General features: G+C 42.4%; 1 protein-coding gene across 3 annotated transcripts in view; it reads left to right on the top strand.

The window, feature by feature from the left end:
- BUB1 (BUB1 mitotic checkpoint serine/threonine kinase) overlaps nucleotides 1-7170 on the top strand; it is a 59070-nt gene extending 51900 nt beyond the window's left edge. For 2 of the 3 annotated variants that reach the window (XM_066267700.1, XM_066267698.1), the window contains 6 exons: nucleotides 2442-2557; nucleotides 2835-2996; nucleotides 3175-3332; nucleotides 3431-3605; nucleotides 4419-4525; nucleotides 6625-7170. In XM_066267700.1, coding sequence (XP_066123797.1) covers nucleotides 2442-2557; nucleotides 2835-2996; nucleotides 3175-3332; nucleotides 3431-3605; nucleotides 4419-4525; nucleotides 6625-6820 — 914 coding nt within the window. In that variant the 3' untranslated portion in view covers nucleotides 6821-7170. Of the gene's footprint in view, nucleotides 1-2441; nucleotides 2558-2834; nucleotides 2997-3174; nucleotides 3333-3430; nucleotides 3606-4418; nucleotides 4526-6095; nucleotides 6237-6624 lie in introns of all 3 variants that reach the window. The other variant, XM_066267699.1, reaches the window with a different exon arrangement.
- The last annotated feature ends 4915 nt before the right edge of the window (nucleotides 7171-12085 follow it).

The raw sequence follows: 12085 nt of genomic DNA, 5'->3' as shown, positions 1-12085 counted from the left end.
ATATTTTGAGAATTTTTACATCTGTGTTTATGAGAGATACTGGTTTATAGTTTTCTTTCTTGTCATTTGTTTGCCTGGTTTAGTATTAGGGGGATACTGACCTCAGAATGGGATAGGAAGTTTTCCCTCTGCTTCTGTCCTTTGAAAGATATTGTAGAGCAGAGGTAGTCAACCTTTTTATACCTACTGCCCACTTTTATATTTCTGTTAGTAGTAAAATTTTCTAGCCGCCCACCGGTTCCACAGTAATGGTGATTTATAAAGTAGGAAAGTAACTTTACTTTATAAAAGTTATAAAGCAGAGTTACGGCAAGTTAAAGCATATAATAATAATTACTTACCAAGTACTTTATGTCAGATTTTCGCTAAGTTTGGCAGAATAAATCTTTATAGAACAACTTACTATAGTTAAATATTTTATTTATACTTTGGTTGCTCCACTACCGCCCACCATGAAAGCTGGAATGCCCACTAGTGGGCGGTAGGGACCAGATTGACTACCACTGTTGTACAGAATTGGTATAATTTCCTTAAATGTTTGGGAGAATTAACCATTGAATCTATCTGAGCTGTTGCTTTATGTTTGGGAAAGCTCTTAGTTATTGATTCTGTTTCTTTACTAAATATGAGCCTATTCAGATTATCTATTCGTGTGTGAATTGTGATAAATTGTTGGTCCATTTTATCAAGGTTATCAGATTTGTGGGTATAGAATTCCTCATAGTGTTCCTTGATTATCCTTTTAATGTGCATAGAATCTGTGGTGATGCCCCTGTTTTATTTCTGATAATAATAATATGTGTCTCCTCTTTTTTTCTTAGGAAACCTGACTTTGGGCTTATTGGCTTTATTGATCATTTTAAAGAATCAGCTTTTGATTTTTTAAATATTCTCTATTTTCTATTTCATTGATTTTTGCTTTTGTATTTCTACTTACTTTGGATTTAATTTTCTCTGTTTCTAGTTTTGTAAGGTGGAAACAGATTATTGATTTTTAGATTTTTCTTTTTTAGTATATGCATTTTTGCTGCATCCCACAATTTCAGTAAATTGTGCTTTCATTTTTGTTTAGTTCAACTTAATTTTCAATTTCTCTTGAGATTTCTTCCTGGACTTGTGTGTTGTTTGATCTCCAAATGGTTGGGAGCTTTCCAGTTATCTTTCTGTTATTACTGGTTTAATTCCATTGTGGTCTGAGTGTACATTTTATGTGGTTTATTTATTTTCTTAATTTGTAAAGGTTGTTTTATGGCCTAGATTCTAGGCCCTAGAATATGGTCTTCTTTGGTGAATGTTCCATGTGAACTTCTGCTGTTGTTGGATGAAGTAGTATATAAATGTCAATTAGATCAGTTAATTGGTGGTTCTGTTCAGTTCAACCTTGTCCTTACCAATTTTCTGCCTGATAAAGGGATGAGAAATCTGCAACTATAATAGTGAGTCCATCTATTCTTACAATTCTATCAATTTTTGTCTCACTATTTTAATGCTTTTGTTAGATACATCCACATTAAGGACTGTTAAGTTTTCTTGGAGTCTTGATTCTGGCATCATCATTTAATACTTCTTTTTTTCCTGATAACTTTCCTTGCTCTGAGGTCTACGCTGTCTGAAATTAACACAGCTACTTCAGCTTCTTGTTGACTAACTAATGTGACCAGTATGCCCTGGTTATGTCAAACTTAATAGGGGCAACTAAATGCAGCGCATACAGACATTCTCCTGTCTGTGCAACTTTCTGTGCATCAAAAACTATTCTAAAACAATAGGTTTACTTTAATAAAGTTTATATATTAGAAACAATTATATTTTGCCCTTTTTATTCTGATGTAGAAGTCTTGCATTTTTTAAAGGCATGTTAGAGCTTCGTTTAGCACTTTACAGAGGTTTTTTTTTTTATTGCTTGCTTTTTAGAGAGATAGAGAGGAAGAAGTGAGAGGGAAAGAAGCACTCATTTGTTGTTCCTCTGAGTTGTGCATTCACTGGTTGTTTCCCATATGTGCCCTGACTGGGGATCAAACTTAACATTTGAGCGTTTTGGGATGATGCTCTAACTGACTGAGCTAACCTGCTGGGGCCTTTACAGAGGATTTTACATGTTTTTTTCTAGCATCACAACAGTCTTGTCAAGTAGGCAGCACAGTACAACCCCTTTGAATGTGAGCACGTTGGTGAAGAGGCCACTGAGTGACAGGGCTGGCCGGCCGTGCTGCCGCTCCTGCATCACAGCCTTAATGAGGGGCTGTCCTGTGGCAGGCATTTAACTGTCGTGCATGACGAGGAGAGCATCTCCTGAAGGGGCTGCATCTAAGTTTATTAAGGCAATTCACGCACCAAGAAAATTTTAAAAATACTTCATTTTGATAAAGTCTTTAATGTTTTGAGTCTTTTTCTTTTCTTTTCTTTTTTTTTTTTCACTTTGACATTATCTGTCTTCTAAGGTTCTTTGTTGGTCTACATTGATCGCCTTCTTGGAGAAGGGGCTTTCGCCAAGGTCTATGAAGTTACCCATGGAGATTTGAAGGATACCAAAAATAAACAAAAGTTTGTTTTGAAGGTAAATAATCTGAGCAGCCTTTTGTTCAGTATAGAAGTGCAGTTTAGAACTTGACTTTGCCAGCCTCTTTCACTCTTTCTTTTTTTTTTCTTTATAATCACAGTGGTGGTTTTATTTAGGTCTATAGCCAGCACTTAAGGACCAAAATTATCCTACCAGGACCTCGAATCACCTTACCACTAGAATTAGGTTGCAGCAGGTCCCCTATTGCAGCAACAGTACCTAGCTTGTCATCACTCCTCCCTCCCCTATGCCAATGTCACTACCTCATTTGCAGGTTCAGAAGCCTGCCAACCCCTGGGAATTCTACATTGGGACCCAGCTGATGGAGAGACTAAAGCCCAGTGTGCAACACATGTTTATCAAGTTCTATTCTGCCCACTTCTTCCAGGATGGCAGTGTATTAGTGGGAGATCTCTACAGCTATGGAACATTACTAGTAAGTGTGTTCACTTTGATGGTGCAGACATGACTGTGAAGTTCATTGTTGACTTGCCTCTTGTACAAACCTTGTGTAGTGGAACTTTTATTGGAGTGGTAGGCAGGGGTAAAGCTCTTGACCTGAAATTTCATTGATCCTGTGGCCAACTCGGGATTCTACTTTCCATTGTTACCAGAATGCCATTAATCTCTACAAGAACACCCCTGAGAAAGTGATGCCTCAAGCTCTAGTGATTTCCTTTGCTATCAGAATGCTGCACATGATTGAGCAAGTCCACGGCTGCGAGATCATCCATGGAGACATTAAGCCAGACAACTTCATCCTTGGGAGCAGGCGAGTGGTACACTTTTGCAGGCCTCTCCTACCGTGTGCCCAGCAGATTTTTATTACTCCTGCTTATGCAGCCTGGCCCTTGTTTGTGTTTAATACAGATTTTTGGAACAAGACAGAGAAGATGATGATTTATCTGCTGGTTTAACACTGATTGACCTGGGTCAGAGTATAGATATGAAACTTTTTCCAAAAGGAACTACGTTTACAGGAAAGTGTGAAACATCCGGGTTTCAGTGTACTGAGATGCTCAGTAACAAACCATGGAACTACCAGGTATGAAACTAACATGAGAGATTTGAAAACATTTTTCTTTATTACACTTAGCTTATTTTCTAAATGAATTTGGGTATCTAGTTAGCTTGAGCTACTCTAGTCTCCTTTCCCGGGATTTAGGTCATGGTTGGGTGTTATGTTCAGTTACAAGTACATCCCACAGCGGGAGGCTTTGGACTGCTGGGAGAGCAGAGGCCCCGTGCCCGGGGAGAAGGCTGGAGGCCCTTCAGGCTGTCCCAGAGGGAGGGCATTAGAGTTGTGTTTGCCCCTGGATAACAAAAGGAGGTACTTGGAAGGACATAGCTCAAGGAGAGCAGAGCTTTCCAAGTGGCTACATCAGGGCAGTAGGTCATCTCTCCATGGAAGCTTCTGGCAACACCTAGACAGGCAATCATTCGGGCACATCAGTGAGATGATTGAACAAGTGGCATTCCCATTCTTTAAAAGTAACATCCTGTGATTATGTAGCTTGCTGCATGAGTTAAACATCGTAACCCTTTGAGTAGTAGGAACGTTCATGTACGTCCTCATGCCTTCTGACCATCCAGAGTATGATTGTATGAAAGTTTTTATCTTAAAACTGTGTAAGGCAACATTAAAAAAAAAAAAAGGCAAATGTATATTCTTATTTCCATAAATTGGTTATCAAACAAACATGATTTTAAGTTGATAAAACTGGAACTGGAACTAATTTCATTTTTTGAAAAAAAAAACTCACTCCTGGGGGTCAGTGAGCATGAAAAAAACTCACTACTCAAAAGGTTAATATAATGATGTGTGAATCAGTATTTTGCACAGAAAACTTTTTTGCAGGTTGATTACTTTGGAGTTGCTGCGACCGTGTACTGCATGCTGTTTGGCTCTTACATGAAAATGAAAAATGAAGGAGGAGTCTGGAAGCCTGAAGGCCTTTTCAGAAGGTGGGTATTTGATTGGCGTTGGCGCTGCAGTGAGGAGAAAATAACTGGAATGTTGATGTCCACCTGGATCTCTGCCTCTGTGTGCAAGACCCATGCTTTGGAAAGTGTGGTGATGTGGTGCAGTCCTAGGCGCTGGGTACAGAGAACAAGTTCGATAGCGTCAGTACTCTGTTCCCACCTGTGACAGCAGGGCAGCCAGTGCCCCACAGAAGCAGTGGAAACTCCTGGTCAAGTGTCGACGTCCTGTCCACACCAGTCACCTGGTGCTACCCAGCCTCTGGGTTTGCTTGTCCTCTTGCCTGTGTGAATGGAAACAGTGGTCCTGGTAACCCCAGATGTTTATTATAAGAAGCAAGGGCAGTAATGAATGTGAAATTGCTTCATAAATAATAAAGTAATATGATGAGGCAGCTGTCCATCACAGAATAGCATTTTAAGTTCCACCCCTATATGACTGTCATGTTTCTAAGACTGTGTTTTCATCTATAAAAGTCACAGTGGAATTAATGTCTAGACTCGTCCTCTTTCAACATAGATGGCTCTCTTAACATATTGTGTGAACATACTGGTGGTCATGTTTAAGCTGAGCATTTGTGTATGTTCATCAGATCATTTGTGCCTATTCTTAAATGTTTTTGAGGTATAAAACCATGTTGAAAAGTCTACTCATCTTAAGTTACAGCCTAATGGAATTTTACATTCCCTGACAAGAAGAAGACCAGTCAGTAGTAATTTTATAAAATGTAGTGTCTGTATGTAAATAAGTTAGAAGCCCTGGAGGAAAACTTACAACTGTGCTTTCTTCTGCATGAATCACCAACCTTAGCAACTACTTTATTCTTCCTCTTGCTCAAAGTGGAAGGAACAGTGTGTTATTCATGTCTGACTAGAGAAGTCCTATGTTAACTAACCCTCAGCAGGCCTGGTAATAATGGGCTGGATTTTTGACCTGAAACAGATTTTTCTGCAGTATACTATCTCTTTGTTCTGGAGTTTTGCAGTTACCTTTAGCCATGAAGTGGCTGGGACTCTAAATCTGAGCCCTATTCTGGGCAGTCCCGCCTGTTCAGCTGGTCCTGGCACATATGCAGTTAGGCTCAGCAGAGCCACTGACCAGGTATCCAGATTCTGGCAGTATAATAAAGACAGCTAGTGAAAAACAGATTTTATATATATAAAACAGATTTTATATATATATATGGGGGGGTTGTTTATTTTTTTAATTTTCCAATTGATTTGAGAGAGGGGGGGAAAGAAGGGGGAAGGGAGAGAGGAAGGGAAGCACCAACTCATTCCATTTAGTTCCATTTCATTGGTTGCTTCTCGTATGTGCCCTGACTGGGGATAGAACCTGCAACCTCAGTACGCCAGGGTGATGCTTTATCCATTGAGCAACCCGGCCAGGGCCAAGATCAATATTCTTTTTAAAAAAGTAAAGGAGAAAGTTTTTCCACTGAAGAGCTTATCTTATTACTAAGACTACTTTTCTTAAGTTACTTTCGGAATAAGGTGTATATAGGTATTTAATTGGATCTCTTATTTTTTTTATTTTTATTTATTTTTTATTAAGTGAGAGATGGGGAAGCAAAGAAACAGATTCCCGCATGAGCACTGACCAGGAACCACCCGGCAAGCCCCCTACCTGGCAATGCTCTGCCCATTTGGGACCATTACTCCATTGCTCAGCAACTGAACTCTTTTAGCACCCGAGGTGAGGCCATGGAGCCATTATCAGCACCTGGGGACAACTTGTTAGAACCAGTTGAGCCATGGCTGCAGGAGAGGGGGAGAGAGAGAGACAGAAGGAAAAAGGGAAGAGGTGGAGAAGCAGATGGTCACTTTTCCTGTGTGCCCTGACCGGGAATCAAACCTGAGACAGCCACACACCAGGCTGACGCTTTACCACTGAGACAACCAGCTAGGGCTAGATCTCTTATTTATAGGTAGATTCACAATTCCTGCTCTTGATACATTGAGTTGCATTAAGGTAAAAGTTGTTTTATTCAGCTGTCCAACCCTGTGGGAGTCAGAGGCAAGAGTGGGGTTGCCTGTATGTTGAGTGCTACATTTTATCCTCTATTTATATTTGGTTTCTGCAGGCTTCCTCATTTGGATATGTGGACTGAATTTTTTCACACCATGTTGAATATCCCAGATTGTCATCATCTTCCATCTTTGGATTTGTTAACACTAAAGCTGAAGAAAATATTTCAACAGCACTATACAAACAAAATTAAGACCCTCCGTAACAGGCTGATCATGCTGCTCTTAGAATATAAGCGTTCTCGAAAATAAGATATGGACACTTCTGAAAAACCGCTTTGTAAATGCTGCTCATTTGGGGCCTTAATTTCTTTACATCTGTTGTTCGTGTAAAGGGTTTTTGCTTTTTTTTTTAATCTCCAGACTATTTTCATGTGATGGTTCGGTTGTTGTCAATGTTTCAGCAAAATATCCAACCTAACAAGGTCTCTGGAGCAGGGCTGCTCTTGGGTATGAACATTCGTGAGAAGAATTGGGATGTAAACATTCTTTAAAATCACTTTAAGCCAAAAAACAGCCAAAACATCTTCCCCCCCCCCCCCTGAAATTGAGGGTTTATATTTGTGTAAAATGAAAATTCCCCAAACATATCTAGGGGACTCAAGTTATTATGAATAGTTTGCCTGTTCTTCATTGCTATCTAAAGGAAACATTAAAGGGATAAATCTTACACTTCTTTATTATTTAAAAGTATCATTGAAAAGAAAAGCTTTTGTCTTGAAAATAGTCTTATGACCTATATCAGTCATTAAATTAGCCCTGAAATTATATCAACCAACAGCATCTATTGATGTTAAAGCTGGAAGGATCCTGGAACTGGAACTGGCCTTCCTCCCTCCAGTCCCTTCTTTGTTAACAGTGGGAGGAAGGGCCAGCTTGAGCAGCCTCCAGGCCAGCAATCCAGGAGAGCAGACTGAACTTCTTCCCCTTGCACCGGCTCCATCCACCTTCCCCGTCCCCAAGGCCACCACACTTGCTTTTGGGGAATCTTTGCAAAAATGATTCTATTAATTATTTATGTGTTTTTGATACAACTAGCAGAATTCTTTTTGTTATTATTATTATTATTAATTTTAATGGGGTGACATTGATAAATCAGGGGACATATGTTCAGTGACAACATCTCCAGGTTATTTTGACATTTGATTATGTTGCATACCCATCACCCAAAGTCAAATTGTCTTCCATCACCTTCTATTTGGTTTTCTTTGTGCCCCTCCCCTCCCCCAGCCCGCCCCAGTATTTTTTTTTTCCTGTATAGTAGAGAGTACCTATAGCATGCTCTCATTCTTGTTCATGGTTGTGTAATACTTAGTCGTATATTTAACATATTGTGTCAGTATTTTCCAATTGTCCAGACAGGCTGTGCCAGCCTGCCTGGAAGTCTGTTCCCACACCACCACTGGCTTCACAGCTTTGTGACCTTTGCAGCAGGAGCAGCTGTGAAATGGGCCCCGAGAGTCTCCTCCTGGCCTCGGCTTTTCCACTGGAGCCTCCTGGGCAGTGTCTGCTCCCCTTCTTGGCTTCTAGGCCCTGGGCTGGGCCAGGTTCTGTCCTCAGCTCAGCACGCCTGCCTTCCCCTGGAGGAGGCTTGGGTGACCCTGACTATCACCCCACCCCACCCAGTGAGTCCCATCTCTCTCCAGGAGTCCCCAGGGACCAGAGAAATTCTGGTCTCAAACCATGAAAAGGTCCCCATAGATCTGTGGTCTGTCCCAGAGCCTCATGTGGGCAATGCAAGGCCAGGGCAGGAGGGGACATTTGCAAGGCCTTCAATAGGATTACTCATTCATTTACCCCTTGCATGTTATGGAGTGCTTCCAACCTTTGGCCAGGTGCTAGTCCCTGCCATCGGGTACTTCCAAACACTGTAAGAAGAATGTTTGAACTGACATAACATGTAGGCACAGCACTTGTTACATGCCAGACATTCCCATCATTTTTTAAACATGAATTTTTTAATAGTCCCATAACCTCAGAGAGGGGATATATATTATTATTATCTAGTGTCATATGGGGAAACTGAGGCACAAACAGTACTGCTCTCAAACCTTGCACCTGCAAAGGACAACAATGAACACTTCACAACTTGGGTAGCCCGGGCATCTGGGCAGTTTGGTGGGGTTCCTCTGCCTCGAGGTCTCTGAAGCAAGAGCTGTGTTTCAACTGAGGCTTGACCGGGGACAGATTCACTCCCAAAGTCACTCGCCTGGTTTTCATCAGGATGCAGGGTGGATGGAGAGCCCAATCTCCTGCCTAATGGCCTGGGCACTCCCTCTCCGATGGGGCTTCACACTGTGCCTCAACAGGAAGAGGAAGAGGAAGGAGAGAAAGCACAGAGCCCAGGAGGGAAAAAGTGTAAGGAGAGGGTCTACGGGGCATCACAGGGTTGTTTCCCCTTATGCTCAATGGAGGGTGAGGGGAAAAGGTGGCAACTTCTGAGGATGTTTGGTGCTATTGACAACACAGGGAAGCTCAGGTCTCATTGTCTAAGAATGCAAGTCACTGTCCACCCCCAAGTCCTCTGTTCTTGGCCAATCTTTCTGGCACCCATGCCCAGTCAAGTTGCTTACAGCAGCAGGTAAGCGTGGGCTTCTCATCTGCCTGATGCTAACAAAGGGCAGTTTCACCTCCTCTTCCTTCCCTGTTAGTGAATGGAGGGGCAGTTGTAGCAGGTACTTGAACTAACCGATAAATGATGAGCCGGGAGCCATGTGTGATGGCCTCCGAGTGCTGTGGAAATGTCACCTAGACCAAAAAGAGAAGGTCAAGAATACTGGTCAGGGTCTGTAAATCAGTGGGACATGCCATTTGATTATCCTGGGGGGTGTTCAGGGGGGTGGATGCCTGATTGGTGCCCCCCAAAAGGAAAATTCCAAGACTAGGATGGTACAAAAGCAGGACCCTGACAGTCCTGTAGGCTGGGCCCGTTTCTGGGGAGGCTGTGGCATTCTTGCTATGCCATTTGGGTTAAGAGTAATGAGAAGGGAACTGACTTGGAATTGGCAACTGAAAGGATCATGACTTCACTTTTTAGAAAAGCCATCAGACAAGAAGTAGAGGGGACCTCCTAACCCAGATAGGAAACAGGCTCTTAAAGGAAAAATAGGTGTGTCTGACTCATGGGGAAATGCAAAACATATTGTGCCCAAGGCTAACAGAAAAATATCAATAGAAAAATTATAAATCTGAAAAATGTAATGCCATTTCAGGGTCTGTTAACTCTGAAGAGGGCAGAGATGAAAAACAGAACAGCACAAGGACATTGTCTTCAGCAGAAAATGAATATTTCATCTATGTAAGAAACACTGGATTCTCCATAGAGCATTGGGGGACACATACTAGCTCTGTGGAAGTTCCCCTCCACGCACCCCAGCGGACCTGGTAGGAAGTAGAACTGACAAACATTCTCTTGTTGACCAAACTGCGCAGGCTTGCTGAACTCTTCTCAACGAAGCCATGACTTTTAGCTTCCATGTTCATCTCTACATCTCTAAGTTAGCAAGAGTCCTGCTGAATCAGTTCAGCAAGAGTCATTTGTCCTCCATATCTGCTCACCCTCGATATCTGATGGGGTCCTCATCCTCCACCATCCCACAGGTGATGTCTGATCCCCTGGCTGCCTTCAGCAGAAATCTTGTTAGATTGTTTTAAGCTGGATCTTCCCTTCAGCCTTACTTCTGATATTTCCTCTTGATAATTTTTCATCCACCAACCCCTCACCCTGCTCCTTGGCTATAAATTCTCTCTTGCCCAAGGTTGTTTCCAGAATCGAGCTCAGTTCTATACTGAGTTCTCTTTTCCCCTTTGCAGTAGTCCTAAACAAAATCTGTCTTTACTACTTAACTGTTGACTAGCTCTGGTTTTTCTTTAACAAACGAACATGGAGATGAGAGGAGAATCTGTGAAACTTGTAGGCAACTGTCAGAGGCGCCCTCTGGTGGAAGTAAGGGTTCCCACAGTGATGGTGAGGAATCAGTTGCACCCCAGTATTCCTCCATTGTAATAGTCCTCGTATCCTCGTCGGGGTATAAGTCCACACACAGACAGACAAGGGAAAGCAACCCTGGGGTCCCCAGGCCAAAACTGGAGACATCCCCGTGAGCCTTTCTTGCTCCCATGCCATTGAGCAACAGAAACCTGCCCAGAATCAGTCATTCAGACTTTACCTCAGAAAGGAAGGCAGGCACATTCTTGATGTAACAGAGATTCAAGAGATTTGCTACATCAGGCTGAGAGAGTCATCATAAAGTGCTATATCAGTTTTTCAAGTACAAAGTTGCAGCTATGAAAACATACTCCTGGATAAGAAGCATGCTCATAAAATACAAAACTTATTCAGGAAGAAGGAAATAAACCTGGAAATAAAAAGAAAAATATTCTCACAAGCATGTGTGAAATACTTAATAAAACTTAGCTCCATAAACTGAGACACCCCCCCCCAAACTTGAGATGCAATTATAGAATTGGATGAAAAGGGAGATTTCAGAGTTGAGGAAGCAAATCGAGAACTAAACCAGTGTATTTAAAGGATGATTTCTTTCATCCACCCACTTCATACGCAAGAAGAAGCCACGAAGTGGGCCACAGGCTGTTTGCACTTCTCCCCAGGACCAGTCCTTGCTGGCCAGCAGGCAGGAACTACTCAGACAGGTCACAGCAACCACTTGCAGGCTCAGAAGAACTTTCTGTATCCTACTGTTTGGGGTGTGACCTGAGGAAAGAGCACGGGAGATTCCCCATTGGCCCCCTTTCTGCAACATTTTCAACCTTGCCTTCCCTGACCTTGCTCCTAAGCTAATAAATGTGCTCAAATACCAGCCCCTTTCCTTTGAATTGTGATTCCCTAGGTTAAGATCAGTGCTTTGAAAGAGTTGTCTACCCTTCCTGCCTCTGCTACCTTGCCATCTCCACCCCTTAGCCCACTGTAGTCTCCCTGCCCCCTTCCCTACTCCACTGAGACTACAAAATCGCCATGGCCAAATCCTCAACAACCACGGGACCGCCAACTCCAACATCTTAACCTGCTCTCACATCTCCTGCAAGGTAGGCACTGAGATCACTCCATTCTTCGAACTCCCTGCTTTAGGGTTGGTGAGTCTGCTCTCTCTTAACTCTCCCCCAACCTCTCTGAACACTCTTTCTCTGTGTATTTTACAAAATACATTTTTTTCCTGCCCTCCCTTTGAATGTGGCATGCCTGCATTCTTTCTTCAGCTCCCTTCTCATTCTTTGTCCCAGTGAACTCAGCTATGTGAAAACTTTGCTGGCTGGAGGGTGTGCTGTGATCAGGCACAAGACCTATCAGGAGCTCTGTGCAGGAACCCGAGTTCCTGATCCCCCCAAAATTCACTTCAGCCTGGTTGTTCCGGGGAAAAGTCTCTCACCACAATTTATTAGTGTCAGTAAAATCATCTTTGTTAAGAATGAGATCACTGAGGCAGGGCTCTGGTCCATAGTGATGCTCTTTTACCAGAAGTTACACGCACGTTTCAGAGTTGAAAGGTCTGAGAAATA

The sequence above is a fragment of the Saccopteryx bilineata genome, chromosome 3, assembly GCF_036850765.1.
Source record: "Saccopteryx bilineata isolate mSacBil1 chromosome 3, mSacBil1_pri_phased_curated, whole genome shotgun sequence".
NCBI lineage: Eukaryota > Metazoa > Chordata > Mammalia > Chiroptera > Emballonuridae > Saccopteryx > Saccopteryx bilineata.
Note: the sequence above shows the minus strand (reverse complement) of the source record. Positions and strands in the feature narration are given on the sequence as shown.